Source organism: Leucoraja erinacea, chromosome 4 (assembly GCF_028641065.1).
Source record: "Leucoraja erinacea ecotype New England chromosome 4, Leri_hhj_1, whole genome shotgun sequence".
Lineage (NCBI taxonomy): Eukaryota > Metazoa > Chordata > Chondrichthyes > Rajiformes > Rajidae > Leucoraja > Leucoraja erinaceus.
In genome coordinates, this window is record NC_073380.1 from 68,938,942 (window position 1) to 68,962,136 (window position 23,195).

Consider the following 23,195-nt stretch of genomic DNA (forward strand, 5'->3'; position numbering starts at 1 on the left):
TATTGCATTGGCTGGCATTAAAGCAGCAAGAAGTCCTAGATTTGAATGTTGAAAATGCTCTAGGGTGGCATCTGGTGGTTACAGGTGATCATGCAGCCTGCGAAACAGCGAAAGCATACTTTTAGAAAGTTGCTATTGCCTGCATTGCATGGGGTATTGCCCTCATAGAGTCCAGGCGCAGAATCTACAGGAGTTCTGCTGGGGAAATTGCCCAAAATATATGCACCCGGTTAGACGGTGCAGGAACAGTGATCCTTGATTTGAGAAGAACATATGCACCTCGTTTCCCTTTGCCCTGACTTTCATTCTGAAGAAGACGTTTTGATCCGAAACGTCACCTATTCCTTTCCTCCAGGAATGGTGTCTGACCCGCTGAGTTACCCCAGCTTTTTGTGTCTGCATCCAACCAAGTTTAATTTAGTTTAGCTAAGAGATACAGCAAGTAATACAAAAAGGGATACAAAAGTACTCATCTTTTATCCCTAAAGACGCAAACAACAATGATCAAACCTTTGAAACCTAGAAAAGTTAGTTTTATCTGTGGTAATATATAGTTGCTTTTTTAAGTGGTCACTGGGCTAAATTGCACTGCCAGCTTACTCTGATGTCTGAAACATGCTGGAGATCAGATGGCACACACGGACTTTCAGCTGCCTGGTCTTGTGAAGTTTCCTGACCAACATGAACCTAAAGGGCAAGTCTGTGGCTTTATGCCGCCAAGGAAGATGCAAGCAGTATGATCCCATTCACTTGAACAGAGTGACTAATAACCTTCTGTATGATGACTTGTCAATGGTGGCAGACGACGGTAGCATGGTTGTGCAGTCTCATGTCTTGTGGGATCGAGAGTGGCTCATGAGTCCGATGTACAAGCTGCACATGCGGGAGCATTAGGGGCACATGAAGGCCGCTGTGGGGGGAGTTAGGCATGCAGCTTTCCTCCTGTCTCTGGCACTAACGAGTCCGCATCGGCGATTGTCCTCAAAACTGCTGACCGCCTTCCTACTGGTTGTACACCAGTCCGTCCTGTCACTGGCACAGGTTTCCAGATCTTTTGGGGCTAGGCTGCGTGCTGGAGGTGGACCTTGATACAGCCTTTGAACAGTTTCTTTGGATGCCTGGATTCCTTTGACACTATGACAGAACTCGGTACAGGAGTTAATGAGGCATGTGAGACTCATCCATGGCTTGCTTTTAGATAAACTACATCCTAATTCTCTAGTAGATCCTGCTAGTTACATCCTCAAAGATAAGTGCTTTATTTTAATTAACATCTTTAAAAAAACAAATGCGGTCTATTAATTTTTATTAATATTTTTATTTTCTTTAATTATTTAAATAGTTTTCAACTCTCTATGTCACGTCTCTGATAGAAACCAATGGAAACATCAGGAGGTCACTAGGGCCACCCTAGTGGGGCCTGGTTAAAGCCACCTCTAGGCGATAGGACCCCGCTCACATGTCCCTCTGCCTAGGGGTAAGGCCGCAGCAGTGAGGATTTGAGAACTTCAGCCTGAAGAAGGATCTCGACCCGAAACGTCACCCATTTTTTCCCTCCAGAGAAGCTGCCTGTCCGGCTGAGTTACTCCTGCAGTTTATGTCTGTCTTCATAGCTGCCACAGACATGGTGGGAGGCGTGAGTGATCACAAAGTGCGTCTCAGGTCCACAGCAATCTTGCCCAACATTTGAACTTTGCAGCCTTGGAAAGTGCAGTCATAGGAGCAGTGTCTCCGTCGGATGATTTCTAAACGAGAACCACAACATCCGCTTCCTTTCAGCAAGTGAAGATATTTGACGAGTAGTGGGAACAAGGAATTAGTTTTGTTCACAGCTTATCTCCATGGTCACCCTGGTGTGTTATCCCATCAGAGGCATCCCCTCTCTGGCACCCACACAGAATTTTGACAGAGTCTTCGACCTGAAACATTGGAACGGTTTCTCTTCCAGGGGGCAGCTGAGTGTCTCCAGCATTTTCTTTTTCTTTAGTTTTCGAGCATTAGCAATTATTTTTGATTCCCATGGATTTAATGTTTTTAGGCGTGATTCCAACATACAAAAATCTCAGCTTGAACTTTGCTGTTCACTATATTACAAAATATTTTCACTGAAAGGATTCTCCCAGGGTGAATTCAGAGAAAAAGTAAAGCATTTCAACACAGGAGGAATATCATAGTCATGCATCATGGAAACAGGCCCATTCCGACCAAGATGCCCCATCTCAGCTCACCCCATTTGCCTGTTTTTGGCCCATATTCCCCTAAACCTTTGCTATTCATGTACCTGTTCAAATGTCTACATTTGGTTCCCTACTATGTTCTCCTCAAATCAAATGAATACCTCAGTGGCCACTCATTCCATATACGCACTACTCTTTGTGTGATAAGGTTGACCCTCAGGTTCCTATTAAATCTTTCCCATCTCACCTTAAACCAATGGCCTCTGGTCTGGTTCTTGATTTCTCTACTCTAGGTAAAATACTGTGCATTCACCCCATCTATTCCCCTCATGATTTCATATACCTCTGTAAGATCACTCCTTAGCTTCCTGCATCCAAGGAATAAGACCAAACACTCCCTACAGCTCAGGCCCTCGAGTCCTGACAACATCCTTTAAACTCTTCTCTGCACTCACTCCAGCCTTCCTGTAGCAGAGTGATTAGAACTGAACACAATACAGAACGCCACAGGAGATCCTTCATCCCTGTGGCAATCAAATTGTACAACTGCTCCCCCTTCTGTCGTGGGATAGACTGACTCCCCACCTAATCCCCAATCTTTGCACATCCCCAATCCTTTCCACTCGACACTTCAATTTCATATTTCATGTATCTTGTGGTTTTATGACTGTTGGCAGATCAATTTCCCTCCTGGGATAAATAAAGTTAGATTGTATCGTATTGTATCGTAATGGAGGCTAGAACTGAACACATTAATCCAAATGTGGGCTCACCCTAACCGATGAAGGCAAACGTTCTTGGCCACCCTATCTACATGTGACAACACTTTCAGGGAACCTAGAGTAGGTGTGATGAGCCTAAGTCTGAAACTTCACCTCAACACAGCCACTCTCCCAAAACTTTCCTTCTTTTTATTGGCTGCTCTGCCACTTAGTCAATCCAACAGTAACCCTTTAAAATCTCCTGCTACTGCTCCAAGATTGAATGTCTACAAATAATGGGAGCTCTATGTGGGAGATTAATCGTGAAGAGTTGCCACTTTGGCTGAGCTGTTCCACCTGAACCTCAGTTAATAGTGAGTGGACGAGTGAGAAGAAAACAACCTGGAAAGGTGTTCTTTAGAGGGTAAGGGGTTATTCCAACCTGCTTCATAGGTACGTCAATCCACATGAAGTACATGTACATCCGACAGCACTTCCTCACTTTCAATAAGTTCATGACTGTACCTCTATCTAGTCCACTTTGGTTGTGTGTGTCCTTATCCTCTAATTTCATTAAGGATCAAAATCCTATCAATCACAAGATATTAATGCACACAATGACTGAGCAACTACAGCCACTGCGGTTGATAATTTCAAAGATATAAAATGTGCTTTGCAGTACCTCATCATGGTCCTACATCACTAACATCGCATCCTGATTAATGCATTCTGCGTTTACATTTTCCAGCCTGAGAAATCAGCTTCTTAGCATTTATTCTGTTGATCTGTCTCCTGATCTCATATGTCCCAATAAACTCTTCTGAGCTGTAACAGGAGTACGTCAATCTTAATCTTAATCTCTAGGTACCAAGAACAAAAATGTACACAATACACTCTCAGTGAGATCTCACTAAAGTTCCATACAATCGCTCAAAGCATTTCTTGTTTTTGTTTCCAAATCCCTTGCAACGAATGCCAACTTGATAAATAGTTCACCAGTCATGGTGTATTTGCAATTTACTTCCTGCACTTCATGAACACCACACTAAAATCACCCTATGCACATATATTTTCCAATTTCTCATTATTTAATAGCTATTCTGTTTTTCTATCCTTTCTACCAAATTCTGGCCATATTATTATCCATCTGTCCACTTTCTGAACCTCTGTACATTGCTTTACAGACAGTTTTGCATCAACATAACTCACCATCTCATTTAACCACATATCGTTCACAGAATTGGATAATTTCTACTCTGCCTTCTCATCTACGTCATTGCAATAAATCAAAAATAGCTTTGGGTCCAGTAAATACCCTGTGGCACAGAATTAAATAATAGTCTGCCAACCTAGAAATTATCTACCTACTCCTACTCTCTGATGGTTGGCTGATAACCAATCTTCTGTCCACGCTAATTATTATCCACAAGCCCATCATTCTGAATTTCACATAATACCCTTCTGTTTGATACCTTGTCAATGCATTTAGATAAACAACATCCTAATTCTCTTGTGCATCCTGCTAGTTACATCCTCATAAAACTACTGGATTTGCAAAATTAGAATTCCCCCTCATAAACCATGTTGATGCTGCCTAATCACATTAAGAGTGTAAAATATGTTACCAAGTGCTTCAGGCCGGATTCCAGCATATTGCTGGCAACAGATGTGAGGCTAATTGGTTCATAATTTCTTCCCTTCTTCTCGCAAATTGCAGTTTCAAGCTTACTCGCTTCCAATCTGCTGGGTTCCAGAATCCAGAAAATTCTGTTAACTTGTTAACAAGTTTTGTTAACTTGTTTTTAAATTGCAGATTGAGGGAAAGACAAATGCTAGAACATTACCCAAATGCATGCCAACTACAAATAAATGGGACTAGCTTTGATGGGCCATCTTGGTTGGCATGGATGAGTTAGGCTGAAGGGCATGTTTCTGTGCGATATGACTTAAAGTCTCTGGACCTGACTTAATTAATGTCAAATTATACTTTATATGACCCGAGTTGGTGAAAAGATCTCAGATTAATGTGTTAATCCATCTACCCTGACAAACTGAATGGACTGGTAACCTTCAACCAAGATCTGTGTTAATTGTCAATCTCTTGAATGAATGGGAATGATTTATATTCTGCAGAATAACGATTGGTCTTGTTGCCTAATCTTCATTTACATTCCATTTACAAAAATGAAATAAATCTCAATTTTTATGTCTAAATTGATTAGCAATTTCCCCCATACATGTCATCAACATTGAGTGTTACAATATTTTGTGTCACAAAACTTCATCAACACATTACACGTAAATAAGGACACATACCAAAGTACCAACATCGTGATCCACCCTCTTCTGATTTTTTCAGCCAGGATTCATTCCAGGAGTTGCCAAAGTCGACCAGCAGTACAAGTTGTGTGAGGATGAAACAAAAAGCACCCGCTGAACCAATTCCAAATGACACTAAAAGGGGAATTACATATTTTTGTCCTCATTAAAATACAACTGTAAATATATAACAATTATTTTGATTCACAAGTTTTCCTTTATTCCTTGAACTTTCAAAATAGTTCATTAATTGTTCATTCATGTTTTAGCTGTCATTTAGACTTTGCTATCCTCAGTTCTGTACCTAGTTTTTGAAATGGTATAACATCATAGAATGTTATAATGAAACTGTAGATAACTGATTGAAGCACCCTGTATCATGACACTAAAATAAGGTATTTTTATTTCCACTGTTGCTTCCATTTGCTTGAGGGTTCTGGGTATAACTGTGCATAGTTCCTTGAAGGTGGAATCTCATATAGATAGGGTGGTAAAGAAAGCTTTTGGTATGCTAGCCTTTATAAATCAGAGCATTGAGTATAGAAGCTGGGGATGTAATGTTAAAATTGTACAAGGCATTGGTGAGACCAAATCTGGAGTATGGTGTACAATTTTGGTCGCCCAATTATAGGAAGGATGTCAACAAAATAGAGAGAGTACAGAGGAGATTTACTAGAATGTTGCCTGGGTTTCAACAACTAAGTTACAGAGATAGGTTGAATAAGTTAGGTCTTTATTCTCTGGAGCGCAGAAGGTTAAGGGGGGACTTGATAGAGGTCTTTAAAATGATGAGAGGGATAGACAGAGTTGATGTGGACAAGCTTTTTCCTTTGAGAATAGGGAAGATTCAAACAAGAGGACATGACTTCAGAATTAAGGGACAGAAGTTTAGGGTAATATGAGGGGGAACTTCTTTACTCAGAGAGTGGTAGCGGTGTGGAATGAGCTTCCAGTGGAAGTGGTGGAGGCAGGTTAATTGGTATCATTTAAAAATAAATTGGATAGGCATATGGATGAGAAGGGAATGGAGGGCTATGGTATGAGTGCAGGCAGGTGGGACTAAGGGGAAAAAAAGTTGTTCGGCATGGACTTGTAGGGCCGAGATGGCCTGTTTCCATGCTGTAATTGTTGTATGGTTATATGGTTATTAGTTGTTTATAAATAAGTGAAATAACATTGTTATGTGCAATGCAATAATGCATTCTCATAAAATTGAAGAACAAGAGTTATCAATTATCTCATTGGATGCAGAAAAGGCATTCGATCAAGTGGAATGGGACTACATGGTTAAAGTACTGCAACATTTTCAAATGGGAGAGAACTTCATTTCATGGATAAAATTATTATATAATAAGCCTGCGGCTAGAATATTAACTAATAACATAATATCTACGAAATTCCAATTATCAAGGGGCAACAGACAAGGATGCTCATTATAACCACTGTGATTTGCTCTGGTAATTGAACCTTTAGCCGAAAGAAATAGAACACATCCGAATATCCACCGTTATAATACAAAATATTCAAATAACAAAATATCCTTATACGCAGATGATGTACTACTGTATATCACAAAACCCCAAACTAGTATACCAAACATATTAAACATAATCGAGGAGTTTGGATTTTTCTCAGGATACAGAATAAATTGGAATAAAAGCGAAATTATGTTGATAAAACCGAAAGACTCAACACACCTCTCAAAATTCCCTTTTAAAATAGCCACAGAAAAATTTAAATATTTGGGAATCGAAATCACTAGAAAATATCAAGCTATGTATAACGCTAATTTTACTTCGGAGTCACGTTAGTAACTACGTTTCAGCAGGCAATTACGTTTCAGCAGGCAACAGCGGCAGGCGGGAGTTAGGCTGGGAAAAACCAGCATCTGCAGTTCCTTCCCAACCCTCCCGCTACAACCATGAAAGGAAGCCAGGTAAGTCTTACCTTCAGGTCAACAGCGACTCGCGTCTCTTTGTTGCTCCAGGAGGAGCAAAACAGCAGAAGAAGCGGCCCCCGTTGGACTCCGGGGAAGGAGAGTTCCGTTCCACGGAAGGGGGAGAGACGCCACCAAGACCGCACACGGCCCGGTCCATGGAGCTGCTCCGGGTACCAGTCCAGACGGAAGGAGAGTTCCGTTCCACGGTAAGGAGTATTTTTTGGGAGTATTTTCCATTTCACGGGAGAGAGATGCCACCAGGACCGCACACGCTGCGGTCCATGACAGAGAGCTCCGCCGGTACCAGTCCAGATGCAAGTGGCCCCCGTTGGACTCCAGGTAAGGAGTATTTTCCGTTTCACGGAAGGGGGAGAGCGCCACCAGGACCGCACATGTTGCGGTCCATGGACAGGGAGCTGTGCCGGGTTCCAGTCCAAAAAACACGGGAGTCAGGCGCTCCCGCTAAAGAATGGACCATCAGGTAAGTCTACTCTGAGGTCGGTTTAACTGGCAAAGGAGAGTTCTTTGCTTGTTCCAACAGCCAAGAAGAAAGAACAGAACAAGACTCTCCAAAAAACCTGTCCCCAGCTCGGTTCCAGCAGACAGGCATCTCATCACAGGGGGACAGAGGGCGGTAGGACCGCCAACCCGGCATTCCGCCATCCCCGACACCGAGCCGAGCCCAGTTCCACTAGCGCCTGAGCAGTGGACTGGATGTCAACAATCCGGCCGGTGGTTCCGATTCATTGGACGGGGACGTCTCACCACCCGCTTAGGGCAGAGACAGCCGCCTGAGCCACATGGAACGGCTCGTGGAGCATAAACTCCAGCGAGACTTGCTTTATGGGGAGCAGTTTCGCAGAGGGAGTTCAGGCACTCCCTCCACAGTGCCTCATGCACTGGCCATTGCTCCTTTCTCATATAAGGACAGCTTTGGCGACCAGAGCTGGGCTGATCAAGAAGAGGGGCACTGGCTGAACAACATCGGGAGTACGCATGAGGTACAGGAACAGGAAGAGCTGCTGGGTGTGGCCACTACGTGGTTTCACCACGAGCGAAATGGCTTCAGTTTCAACTGATGGCCAGCCTACTACCTGTCTTTTCCAAAAAACCTCTCCAAGACAGGTAGCCATGAGGCGTTGGATTTATCACGCCACCCCTAAATTGCATTTACTCAAAGTGCCCGCCATTATTGGGGGATACATTGAGCAGCGCATTTAACCTAAATGTTTTTTTTTTTAAATGCATTTGATACCTGACGTCGGCTATCATGTCCACCTGCTCATTCCAGAAGGGCAGGGTAGTATGACAAAAACACCTGACCCAAATGTTCAACGGTATACCCCATAACCTCTCTAGTGAAGTCACAAACCTGCCCTCAATCTAAAAAATTAACAGGATCATGAGAATGCCGACTCACAAGCACAGAACCTGCTACCTGGCATTTACCAAACCAGTCCTAAAAAACTGGACGAAGTGTTCAAACTATTCGGCACAAGAGGGCAGAGTCTGGAATGAGCACTACACAGAATACCAGACAGCAGTACCTCTCCGCGTCCACCAGCGGCGTCTACCCCAAGGTACTGGTGAAAGCTCGGGGCCTGCATGCCAAACCCGCAGGTTTTAGACCACGGCCCAGAGCAGGCCCCAGGGAAAATGTGCCACCCCCAACAAACATCATCCCTACAAGAATAAGGAACCAGAAACCAAAGAAAACAGCAATAAAGACAGATAAGTATGGTTCCTACCACCACATAAAGGTGAAGGGTTGTACTAACAAGGGGTGGGTGAATCACACCTGGTTAGGAAGCTATCACTTTGCTAGTTATATACAATATCTTGTCACCAATTTAGCAAGCAGCCCAAGGGGTCTACCCTCCCGCGATGGTGAATGTCGCACCATCATTGATAAACCACTTGAGTATTCACCAGGTATACCCATTCATGGGATTTGTGACTACTACCATGGGACCAAAATACTTTATGGTAGACATCAACCTTGAAGATGCATACTATTCAGTACCTTCTCATATAAGTTTTGGATACCGCAATTACTTGGATGGAGTAACCATGATGAGCATTGCGGCATTTAAGTCTAAGCTATCCTGTATCAACCAGCCCTGACACTTAAGAAACATCCGTAATGGCATGTCTATATATTAACGACACACTATCCTCTGATACAGCGTTAGCTGCATTAGATACTGACTTATTTAGCGGGCATTGCCATATATCCAGATATTACGTGACCATCCACAACTTTGTCATCTGGTATTCATTAAGACTATCAGTCATGGTAACATTAACCACCAATCAACTACGTGGCAAAGTATTGGGATAGTAGCAGCATTACCAGCTACTGAACATTGTACCTTTCCTATGAGCTGAGATACTAGTGTTCAAAACTATATCCATACCTGTGATATGGGGGCATATGGATTAATCTGGAGTGTTATCATGGAATTATCGGCAGGAAGGATTATGGTTGGAAGGACTCTTCCACCTGTTGTGAGTAACATCTTATGTGTCCTGATGTGTTACTGAGCTTGTAATACTTAGTGCCTATGCAAATTGACTTAAACGTGTTATATATTAACTTACTTAATTCTAGTGAAGCATTTGCTCAGTAATCCACCAAATTTGCATGTTAATTTATAAGTTAACAACATCACAGTGATGGCATATACCAAACCACTTGGGCAGGGAACATCGATGTTAGGTGACAATTTATTAACAATTGGTAACCGTATGTCGTCAAACATATTTGACCATCAGTAACCTCACCTATCAGGTGAGCTAAATACTGTAAACATACATTTTAAACCAAAAATATTTGCTGAAATTACTAAGCAATATGGACACCAGATATCGATTCCTTATATCCAATCAAATCACCACGTATTAACTTAAGTCACATGAAACCAATTTCAAGGCAGCGGCTATGGAGACATTCCCACGTATTGAAGGGTGGGGGAAATCTAATCTCTAAATTCTCCTTTCCTTCTACTTCTTCATAGGTACTATGGCTTCATCAGTTGGGTACTACGCAAATTACAGTGGACCAAGTCCACAGGCATGGTTCCCAGTGATCCTCAATATGGTCATTAAAAGAATTGCAAAATTGGGAAGACCACTGCTGTGTTTGGATCAGCAGTGCTATCAACCTGATGACAGCATTCCGTCGCATATCCTAAGGAACATACCTGAGGAGCATCAAGAAATGGGACACTGTTTTTCCAAAACAAGAATTACACATTCAACTACAACAAAACTGTACTGGAGCTCCTGGCAGGTCTTCACCACAATGAAGGAAATGTTCTGTCAGCCTACTCAACTTGGGTACCACTCACTGGTGATCAGATACAGGAGAGGTATATTCAGTCCATTCCCCAGAAATAGGTACACCCAAATTGGGATGTCAGTGAAACCCTGACGTACCTTAAGCGATGATCACCAGCCAGGTCACTCACCCTGGAACAGCCTACCCTGAAGATGGACATGCTGGTGGCCTTACATCAACACAAAGAGCCAGTTCTCCCATCTACTGCGATGGGACAACATGGTTATGACACCAGATAGTGTCACATTCCCATTCAAGGGTTGGCCAAACAGAACAGACCAGGAACATCAGGTCCAGTCATGAAATCCGGGCATACCCACCTGAACCACGTTTTATGTGTCATGACCCACTCAGAGATCTACATCGACACAATAAGGAATACCGAGGGAGAGGAAAAAGCCTTATGGGTCAGCCACAATAAACCTCTTGGTCGGGTGATGAGCTAAACTATCTCTAGTGGCTCAAGCAGGTACTGGGAGTTGCTGGAGAAAATACTGACGTGTATAAGTCTTATTCCACCAGGACGGCTCCCACGTCAGTGACTACGAGAATGGAAGATCCTATGGACCTCATCCTGGTTACAGCAGGTTGGTCCAGGGAGTTTACGTTCCAAACGTTTTTTAACAAACCACTGACAGAACCTGTATCGTTTGCAGAAAAATTATCTGCAAAAAATATATAATTTAAGCCCGGGGGAGCAATTGATCTTGTTGTTGTTAATAACACCATTATTGTTTTACAAACAGATTCATGGTTGATTACGATAACATACTTCCTCCCTCGAATGACTTCGGCAGCGAGTGAAGTATGAACTGTTGCACGGTTTGAAATCACAGAGCTTTGAAGTCTTCACGTAGTCACTCACGTGACTCCGAAATAAAATAGTAAGATTAAACGTGAACTTACCAGTTCGAAGTTTGATCTGTATTTTATGAGGAGTTACGATGAGGGATTACGTGCCCTCCGCTCCCACCCTCATTATATAGATCAAACTAGCAAACTGATGTCTCCTTGTCTTTACTATGTTTACTTCAAATAACTGTGTCTATCTGTGATTCCACACCGCTGCTTTGAAGTATGCCGCGCATGCGTGCTGAGGCGGGTTCTTCACGTAATCCCTCATCGTAACTCCTCATAAAATACAGATCAAACTTCGAACTGGTAAGTTCTCGTTTAATCTTACTATTATAGTCCCCTACTTAAGAAATTAAATACTTTAATTAAATTCTGGAAAACGCTTCCGATGTGTCTAATAGGCCGAACAAGTGCTATAAAAATGATCTTTTTACCACAAATTCTATACCTATTTCAATCAATCCCTATATATCTACCAAAAAAAATTGTTTTTTTTAAACTGGACTCAGACATTACAAATTTTACATGGGACTATAAATCCCACAGAATACAAAGAACTCACTTGAGCAAACCTAAAGAATTGTGTGGTTTAGCACTTCCTAACTTTATGTACTGTTACTGGGCAGTAAATACCAAAAAATATGATTCACCTGCTGGACAATTCTGCCCAGCAGGTGGATTGGATTATATTGGAGAGAGAGGACTGCTCCCCTTGTAATATTGGAGCGATCCTCCTCTCACCAATGAACTTGAATAACACAAATGATAATAAAAATCCACATACACAGTACAATTAGAACCTGGAAACAAATAAAACATAACCTAAAATTAAGAAATCTATCTCTGTTATCTCCAATAGCTAATAATTTCGTCGTTTAAACCCTCTATTATAGATAAATCATTAACACAATGGGACAGAATAGGAATTAAAACGCTCGGAGATTTGTACGAAAATGGAAAATTATTATCATTCCAACAATTACAAATAAAATATAATCTGAGAAATAACCATTACTTTAAATATCTTTAAATATCTGACTACCTGAAAAAATATACACAAGATTATTATAATATACCACCAGATTTACTGGACGAAGCAATGAAGACAAAGGCTGAATCAGCAAACTTAATATCATACTTGTATAACATTAATGTAAATATAGAAATACCTTCAACCGACAGTATTAGAAGAGACTGGGAACAAGAACTAGCTATAAAAAATTCAAAAGAGAGGTGGGACAAACATTTACAATATGTGCATAAATGCTCGATTAACGTTAGACGAACTCTAATACAACTCAAAATCTTACACAGATTATACTATTCAAAAACCAAAATAAGTAAACTTTTTCCTAACGTCTCACCTATTTGTGATAAATGCCAATCTCAAGAAGCTACAATAGCGCACTCATTTGTTTTTTGTATAAAAATTCAAAAATTTTGGACCGAATTTTTGAAATCTTTACAAAATTATTCAAAATAAAACTGATACCAAAACCTGAATGGATTATCTTTGGAACAATGGAAGGTAGCCCTGAACTAAATGTGTTTCAAAAGAATCTATTTAATTATGGGCTAATAATGGGAAAAAAGCTTATACTTAAATTCTGGAAGAACGCTCCTATACCAACATTAAATATGTGGATTTCAAATATGTTTGAAACATTACACCTGGAAGATATGAGACTCCTCCTTGCAGGCAAATCAGACCACTTCCAAAAGACGTGGTCTGCATTTATCGACACTACAAGAATAAGGTGCATCAGTATGTCAAAAAAGAAACGGTATCAGGATCTTGTAAGGGGGGAGGAAAAATATGAAGTTGGTATATCCCTTTTGCACGGTTTTTATAATAGAGCTTTGGGTTTTTTTGGGTGGGTTTTTTTCCTTCTTCCTCCTTTCTTTTCTAGGGTCTATTTCTTAATTATTTTCTCTAAACAATGGGTCTCTGGTTTTTTGTTCTCTCATTGATCACTTTTTTACACAAACACAACTTTCTTTCTCTCACTTTCTCTACTTTCTTTATCTATATCTTTCCTTAAAGCTTAAAAAATGAACGGGTATAATAAATGTAATAAGATATATTTGGCTTGTACTATTGTAATTTACTGTATTTCCAATAAATAAAAATATTTTTAAAAATTTAAAAATTCGAGATGGCGGCGTGTTCACACGCAGCGGATTTGCGCTCCCCAGTCTGTCAATCCGGAGCAGCCCAGTACAGAACATGGCTGTGGAAATAAGGTACTTAAAAATCTCAGAACCCTGAGAACCCCTAGAAATCCCAGTACCCCCAGAAAACACAGTAACGGACTCACCACCAGGACGGGGAAATCCAGTACCCGCACTGTAATCGCAACAGGTCGCACATGGAGCCGAACGGAACTGCTCAACATTGGACGTGAACTGGCTTGTGAGTACTAAAGTACCCTCACCAAAATCCCGTTGGAGCTCGGCAGAACAGCCCCCTGGATTACCACTCTGGAGGGTAGGAGACGGAGCAAGCGCCGGGAGAGAAAGCAGAAACGTGGAAGGCGAGCAGGGGTGCAGGACAGGCTACGGAGAGCTCCACAAAGACCATCGCTACCAAGCCTATTTCTCGCAAATGTCCGGTTACTCACCAACAAGCTGGATGAGGTAAGGCTCTGGATCAACACCCAGCGATCTCTAAAATACTGCTGTGTGCTGATCTTCACAGAGACCTGGCTCAGTGCGCTGGTTCCCGATGGGGCTGCGGAGCTAACGAACTGGTCACTGCGCCGTGCTGATAGAACAAAGGACTCCGGTAAGAGCAAGGGTGGCGGGCTCTGTATCTATATCAACAATGACTGGTGCACCAACGACACTGCAGTAGAGAGCTACTGCTCCCCAGATTTTGAATACCTACTGCTTATATGTAGGCCGTTTTACCTGCCTCGGGAGTTCACTGTGGTTATCATCATGACCGTATACATTCTACCACAGGCTAATACTAACCTAGCGCTAGCACAGCTGCACTCGGCCATCAATAAGCAGCAGGATGCTCACCCTGACGGTGCTTTCATTGTTGCAGGGGACTTTAATCAGGTCGACCTACGAGCTGCACTCCGCAAATTCCACCAGCATGTGCAGTGCCCTACCAGGGGCTTGAACATGCTGGATAAAGTGTACACCAACATCAAGAATGCACACAGAGCTCTCCCCTGCCCATCCCTGGGACAATCTGATCACCTCTCACTGTTTCTACTGCCTGCATACAAACCCCTCATCCGAAAGACCAAACCTGCAATAAAGACGGTCAAAATATGGCCCGAGGACACCACCCTCCAACTCCAGGACTGCTTTGATCGCACCGACTGGGACCTGTTTGCAGAGGTAGACTTGGAGGAGTACACATCCACTGTGCTCTCCAACATCAACTGTTGTGTGGAGTCTGTCACAGTGGACAAGAAAATAAAGATGTTCCCAAACCAGAAACCGTGGATGAACAAGGAGGTACCGAATCTGCTAAGGGCACACAACAATGCCTTTAAATCCAGTGACATTTCTGCTTACAGTGCTGCCAGGTCAAACCTGAACAGAGGTAAAAAAAAAGTCAAAAGACATCCACAGGTAAAGGGTGGAAGACGGACTGCGGGGGTGATGCGCCGTTGTGTATGGCTGCTCCTCCTGCGGTCCGTCCTTTCACCCTTTTTTATTTTTATTTTTAGTCCTGTCCGTACAAAATGTTTATTGGAGGTCTTCTTTTATGTGGTGGGTGGGGTGGGGGAGGGGAAGGGGGAAACTGTTTTAATCCCAGTCCTACCTGGTCGGAGATGCGGTTTTCTTCCGAACCGCTTCTTCGTCCTCTCTGTGCGGCCTACCATCAAGCTGGAGCAGCGCTGGGGCGGCGTTTCCTGCCGGGACTGCAGCTTCGCCGGCGGTGCAAATGTTGGGACACCTACGTCGTTGAGCTGCGGCTGCAGAGCGTCCAGCCGCGGGCGGGCGGCACTGGATTTCAACACCGCGGGGCCTGGTATCCGAGTTCGCCAGTGTCAGAGGTCCGGCCAGCGCGGCCTGTGAACTTTGGACATTGCAGTCTTCAGGGAGGAAGCGGCCGCTTCAGTCCAGGCCGCTGAAGAATGTTCACCTGACGCCGATGATCCAGCTTCGCGGCAGAGGGCCTGAAAACATCGAGTTGGCTGAGGAGGCCACATATAGACCCCGACCTCGGGTGGACTATGAGGGGGAGAACTGGGTATTTTTAGTGCCTTCCCTCACAGTGAATTCTGCTGTGGGGGGACGTTTCTTGTTGATTTCTATAGTGTACTGTTCTGTGTCTTTTTTTCTTTTTCTTTTTTATTGTGTATGGATTTATTGACATTTCATCTGTTCAATTAGTTTAATCAATCTCTGTAAAGCACTTTGGTTCAAATTGATTTTGTTGAAAAGTGCTATATAAATAAACATTATTATTATATTATTATTAAGACCACTTCAATACCACGGACACCAGAAGCATGTGGCATGGTGTCGGGGACATCACTGACTACAAGAGCAGCCCCGCCTGCCCCCACAGTGATATCACACTGGCCAACGAGCTTAACACCCTCTTTGCCCACTTCGAAACTGGCAACACCACCATGAGTGGAATAACCCCAGCCATGGCGGAGGGACAGGTCTTAACACTGAGCACTCAGGAGGTACAGTGCGCTCTGCGTAGGATCAATCCACGCAAGGCTGCAGACCCGGATGGAGTCCAATGAAGGGTACTAAAGGACTATGCTGTACAGCTGGCTGAGGTATTCACAAGGATCTTTAACCTGTCTCTATCTCTGGCAACGGTCCCCAAGTCAGCTACCATAGTGCCGGTGCCGAAAAAGTCAAAAGTCACCAACCTGAATGACTACCGCCCGGTTGCCCTAACTCCAATACCCATGAAGTGCTTTGAAAGGCTGGTCCTCTCCCACATCAAATCCAGCATCCCTGCCTCACTGGACTCTCATCAATTTGCATACAGGGCAAATAGATCCACAGAGGATGCCATCTCTCTGGCTCTTCACACTGTCCTGACTCACCTGGAAAGACAGGGCATGTACGTGAGGATGCTTTTCATAGACTACAGCTCTGCCTTCAACACGGTCATCCCCACCAAGCTCACCACCAAACTCCACCAGCTAGGCCTCAGCTCGCCGATATGCGACTGGATCCTGAATTTTCTAACTGAGTGACCGCAGGCAGTGAGACTGGGCCCGCACCTGTCCTCCACTATCACCCTGAGCACCGGCACACCACAGGGCTGTGTACTGAGCCCCACGCTCTACTCCCTCTTCACACATGACTGTGTTCCTGCATTCGACACCAACACCATCGTCAAGTTTTCAGACGACACAATGGTGATCGGGCAGATCACCAACGGTGATGAAACAAACTACAGTGCCGGTGTGCCGAAAAAGTGCTCTGGTGCTCACGTAACAACTTGTCCCTAAACACCTCCACGATCAAGGAGCCGTTTATCGACTTCAGGAGGACACCTCTTTCTCCTTCTCTGAGCATTTCATTCTCGCCTGATGGATTTTTAGACCACGTTGGTTCATTAGGCCTTCATTAGAACATGGAAACATAGAAACATAGAAAATAGGTGCAGGAGTAGGCCATTTGGCCCTTCAAGCCTGCACCGCCATTCAATATGATCATGGCTGATCATCCAACTCAGTATCCTGTACCTGCCTTCTTTCCATACCCTCTGATCTCTTTAGCCACAAGGGCCACATCTAACTCCCTCTTAAATATAGCCAATGAACTGGCCTCAACTACCTTCTGCGGGAGAGAAATCCAGAGATTCACCACTCTCTGTGTGAAAAAAGTTTTCCTCATCTCAGTCCTAAAAGATTTCCCCCTTATCCTTAAACTGTGACCCCTTGTTCTGGACTTCCCCAACATCGGGAACAAAACCCTTAACTCAATAAATTCCTTTTTTATACCTTACATTTACAGCATTCACAAGTTTTTAGTTTAGTTTAGAGATACTGTGCAGAAACAGGCCCTTCAGCCTACCGAGTCCACATGCCGATCAGTGATGCCCGCACATTAATACTACCCTACACATACTAGGGACAATTTTACATTTTAATACCAATCCAATTAACCTACAAACTTTTACATTTTTGGAGTGTGGGAAGAAACCAAAGATCTCGGAGAAAACCCATGCAGGTCACGGGGAGAACGTACAAACTCCCTTCAGACAAGCACCCGTAGTCAGGATCGAACCTGGGTCTCTGGCACTGTAAGGCAGTAGCTCTACCGATATGCCACCGTGTTCCCACCTGTTCTGGTATTCCATTTACACCTCCTCTAGACACACCTCTTGTTATTCACTAAACTCATCACCCTTTTTCGATTGGTGCCGTACTTTAATTGCCAGTTAATCTCTCCTCGACGCCAACCAATCAAGAAACCTTACCTTCTAAGTTTAAGTTTATGTTTATTATTGGCACGTGTGCCAAGGTACAATGAAAAGCTTTGTGTAGCATGCAGATTATTGGTAATATTCACACCAAGGAACTTGAAGCTCTTAACCATTTCTGCTTTGGCATTATTGATGCCGTATGAGTTTAGAGCCAAGGAGATGACATCTGCCATGGACTAGTTTCATCAGTAGGCAAACTGCAGTTGATCAAGACGGTCTGGAATATTGGAGTTAATATGCACCATTGCTAGTCCATCTAAGTAATTAATGATGGTGGGTGTCAGAGCCATTGGACGGTAGTCATTGTGGCATGCTATCTTACTTCTTTGGCACTGGGATGATAATGGTCTTCTTGAAGCTGGTGGGGACCTCAGAATGGATTAGTGAGAGGTTAAAGATACCTGTGAATACCATTACCAGCTGGACCCTACCTGTCCTGATGACATGGCCAGGCGCTCCATCCAGGTCAGTTGTTTTCTGCAGATACACTTTCAGGAAAGCAAATCTTACATCTGACCAAGTAACCGTTGGTACAGGCGCACCCGAGAAGGATGAGTCAAAGGGTGATACAGTGTGGAAACAGGCTCTTCAGCCCAACTTACCCACACTGGCCAATATGTTCCAGCTATACTAGTTCCACTTGCCCACATTTTGTCCATATCCCTCCAAACCTGTCCTATCCATGTACCAGTCCAACTGTTTCTTAAATGTTGAGATAGTCCCAGCTCAACCATCTTCTCTGGCAGCTTGTGTGAAAATGTTACCCCTTAGATTCCTAGTAAATCTTTTTCCCTTCACCTTAAACCTATGTTCTCTGGTCCTTGATTCCCCTACTCTGGGCAAGAGACTCTGAGACCTGATCTATTCCTCTCATTATTTTATACCCCCGATACATGATTTACACATGATTTCATATGATGTGGTTGACGTTCCTCCACCAACCTTCTGTTCAAAGTGGGCATGGAATGCATTGAACTCATTGGGGAGGAATCCATTCTTGTCATCACTACTGCCTGACTGCTTTGTAGCCCATTATAGCATACAAGCCTTGCCACTATCTATGGATCTCTGTGTCATTGCCTCTGGACACCAGCCTGGTCTGGAATTCCCTCTTGGCATCCTTCATGGCTCTGCAAAGGTCATAAATGCATTTATTGTCTGCTTGGGATAGTTTGACTCGAACACTGTAGACTTGAACTTCTGTCTTGTGGTTCATCCATGGTTTCCGGTCTTATCATCTTCTTTGGTGTGCAGTCCTCTGCACACTTCCTGATGAAGCCGGGGATAGCAGAGGCACATTCATCTCAGTTAGCTGCAGAGTACTTGAATATGGACTAGTCCACCCACTCAAACTCACAGAGAATCTCAGTTTCACCTTTTATTCCCCAAACCTCAACTTTTCCCAGTTCTTACAAAAGATCATCGAGCTGCCATATTAACTTGTTCCACTGTGAGCTTCCAGTTTCTTTTGTTTTCATATTTTATGCACGGCACCGCATTCTTGTATGTGTATATCTGCACTGCTGTGGCATTGTACAACTTCGACAAAGTTCACAGTCATGACCAGAATGTTGACCTGATCATGAAGTGTTGTCCGAGGCTCTGTCTGAAGGTCACAGCATAATGTAACTGTTCTAATATTGAAGCTAGTCAGTGAATAATACACAACATGTCTATGTAGTTGTTCATAATTACAAATGATTAAACAAAGATGGGTTGAAACTACCCACCTCAAATAATTAGCCATTTCTTCCATTTCAACTTGTCCTTCTCCAAAAATAACCAAGAAACAAATACATAGTAGGTCAAACAGAAGTTCAAAGGGTGGCATGACGGCTCCATGGTAGAGTTGCTGCCTTACAGCGGCAGCGACAGGGTTCGATCCTGACTACGGGTGCTATCTGTATGGAGTTTGTAGGTTCCCCCTGTGATTACATGGTTTTCTCCGGTTGCTCCAGTTTCCTTCCACACTCCAAAGACATACAAGTTTGTAGGTTAATTGGCTTCTGTAAATCGTCCCTAGTGTGTAGGATAGTGCTAGTGTAAGGGGATCGCTGATTGGCGTAGACCAGGTGGGCCGAAGGGCCTGTTTCCGTGCTGTATCTCTAAACTAAACCTTAAATTTACCTGTCACAACCTAACATACAAATGCTGTTAATCCAAAGGTACAAATATGAGTCCCAATGAGTTACAAAAATGAGTTATAAAAAATCAATGCATTATTCTGAAACAATGCCCCTGGTTCAAGATAACATAACTAGCGAAAACATTCACCCTGTCAATTCCTCTCATAGATAATGTACATTCATTTCAACAGGATCACCTTCTTGTAAATTCCAATACATATCAGCCAAATTTGCTCAAACATTCTTCATATATCAACAACAGGCTCTGGATTATGAACTTGTAAACAATGATGGGTAAGTAAAGACTTTATTCATCCATTCTTTAATATCGCGGTGGCGGACTTAAATATAACAATACATACACTTCACCCAAAATAGCCACAATCTCCCGTGTGAGACTCTTAAGGGCCTGTCCCACTTGGGCGACCTAATCCGCGAGTTCTGGCGAGTTTGCCCTCGACTCAAACACGCAGCTTGGTCGACACAAGGTCGTAGGAGGTCTTCGTAACTCTCCTTCATGCTCGAGAGTGGTCTCCACGTACTCGAGGCCTCAGCTAGGTCGCAGCATTTAAAAAAATGTTAAATAATACCCGCGAGTAAAAAAATGTCGCAATGGAATAAAATCGATATTTTTTTTACTCGTAGGTTTAGTCATAGTAGGTCGGCATGTTAGTCGTAGGTAATCAAGGGTAGTGGAAGGGAGTCGAGGGTAGTCGAGGGGATTCGAGGGTAGGCTTCATCATAGTCGAAGGGAGGTCGAAGGAGATCGAAGGAGGTCGTCTTCACACTCCACTATTCGGTGTCCAATTTTCCCCGAAGTTAGTCATAGCTAGTTGCATGTTGGTCTTCAACATAGTCAAAGAAGGTCGAAGGACGTCTTCTACATAGTCGAAGGAGGTATTCAACATATCATTTTTTCAAACTCTTCTAAACTCGCCAATTAGGTCGCCCAAGTGGGATATCCCTTTAACAATCTAACACAGCCTTCTATAGTCCAGTGACTCTTGATGCAAATAAATCTAGTCCCATTACTTTCACAAATGACTCATTCACAATTAGCAACATTATCTTCAGCTGCTCACTGATTTCAACTCAATGTTTTCCATATTTCTTATCTAAAACTCACAACCATTCTTGTAAGGTTCCCAAACAGATTCTAACTTCCTAAGGTCTGAGCATCCATAACATCATCTCTGAATCTGGGCTCTTTGCTCCACTCCAGCATGGGCAGTCCAGGCTCAGGAACACCGACAGTTTATTCACAACTGGCCCTGCAGGCTGCCTCTGAAAACGTCCACAGTGTTGCAATACATTCAGCTGTAAAATCATCTTACGTTGCCCTGAAGGACGCAGCAGCCTTAAGGCAATAAGTACCTTTTTGCAACCAATGCTACTCAGTACCTATTTCAATTAAAATAATCAATATTATGCCAAACTGTTTTGAAAGAAAAGAACAGTTACACATATTTACAAAATTGGAAGTTCAGCTGCACATGTATCTTCTCACCCTCCTGCATTGGATGGGATCTGGGATAAGTCGTCAGTGTGTATGGAGCCAAAAATTATTGATGAAGTCAAAGGGAAATTGAGGCAGGTTCGTGTAGTTCATTTGCTATTTGTATAAGCTCACTTGAAATGTTCTACGTCTAACCACCTGGTGTCACCATTTTACACATGTTGATCTGCAGGCTCTTCCTACCATGAATGATAAATAGATTGGATGTCCTCACCCAGTCTTTCACCCAGTCAGAGCGTATTCACATAGCCATCAGGCTACAGTAGAAGGGCCCTTCTAGATTTTCCCCTTGTTATTCTTTTACTATATTTCTATAGTGACACTATGAAATAAATCACTGTAAACAGTTTGCGGAATAAGAATTTTAATCTGGTTTTAGAGCCTGTGAGAGCATCTGTGCTAGAATTCAGTAATGAAGTGCAATAGTAAATAGCATTGAGAATATGAGTGCCAGTAAGGAGATGGATAACATTTCTAATACATACAAATATTTATGAGAGTAGAAGATTTTGGCTCACCTGGTTTACACTTAGCAGTGAATACAAATGTGACAAATCTAGTTTGCTAACTACATTATGCTTGTGCCGGTTTGACCTACACCATAGACAGGGGATCTTGCTCATCATCCACCCTTCTGAGTGGAGTGGCCTTATGGGCATGTCCCATTTTTTAGGCGACTACAGGTGACTAGGCTGTCGCCACATGGTCGCCGGGGTGCCGCTTGTATGGTAGTGAGTAGTCTCCTCAGTCGCCCAAAGAGCAGTAGCGTTGTTCTGGTCGCCGCTGGATTTTCAACATGTTGAAAATTTTTCAGAGACAGTTGGCAACAGTTGATGCCAATGAGCGTAGCTTGACTTCTCTGACGTAGGTACTGTCGCCAGGTTAACGTAGTTTGTGCTGACTTTGTTTGTTTTTTTAATTGTTAAAGAAATGATTCTATTTCAAATTTTATGTCGTGGGGGGGAGGGGGGGTCCAGTTGCTGTTTTTTCAGCGATCGGCTACGACTATGGCAGTCGCCTAAAAATAGCCTAAGTGGGACAGACCCATTATACTCACTGCAAAGACAGATAGTCTGGTTGGGCTTTGGAGCTACAAACACTGGCACCACACGGTTACTCTGCCACAACTTCACCAACACTCTGTGGCCTTCTTTCATCATTTTACTTGGAATGCAGGGCACTGGATGCATCACAGCTCCATCCAAAAATTGCAGAGAATTGTGGACGCAGCCCAGACCATCACACAACCCAACTGTTCTTTCATTGACTCAATTTATATATCACACTGCCTCGGCAAGACCAGCAGCATCATCAAGGACGAGTTGTACCCGGGCCACACCCTCTCCTCCCATCTCCCATCGGGCAAAAGTGTGAAAACGCACAGTCCAGATTCAGGGACAGTTTCTTCCCAGCTGTTATCAGACAACCGAACCACCCCACTGCAACCAGGGAGCAGAGCTGAGCTACTATTGAACTATCTTTGATCAGACTTTACTAGCTTTACCTTGCACTAAACGTTATTCCTTTATCATGTATCTGTACACTCTGCAATGGCTCGATTGTAATCATGGATTGTCTTTCCATTGGCTGGTTAGCATGCAACAAAAGCTTTTTACTGCACCTCAGTACACATGACAATAAATAAACTAAACTGGTCTCATAGGTCAAGGGTATTTATTTATTATATGCACTGGGTGAGAACCAGAACAATAACATTCTTACTTGCTGCATCTCTGCAGACGCATTAACTGCAACAACAAAATAAATATAGAATAAATTATCAGTCGTTCCAAGT

At 43.2% G+C, this 23,195-nt stretch overlaps 1 protein-coding gene across 2 annotated transcripts in view; it reads right to left on the reverse strand.

Moving 5' to 3' along the window:
• LOC129696529 (serine incorporator 1-like) overlaps positions 1-23,195 on the reverse strand; it is an 84,701-nt gene that overhangs the window by 26,448 nt on the left and 35,058 nt on the right. For both annotated transcript variants that reach the window (XM_055634532.1, XM_055634533.1), the window contains one exon: positions 5,195-5,332. In XM_055634532.1, coding sequence (XP_055490507.1) covers positions 5,195-5,332 — 138 coding nt within the window. The remainder of the gene's footprint in view (positions 1-5,194; positions 5,333-23,195) is intronic.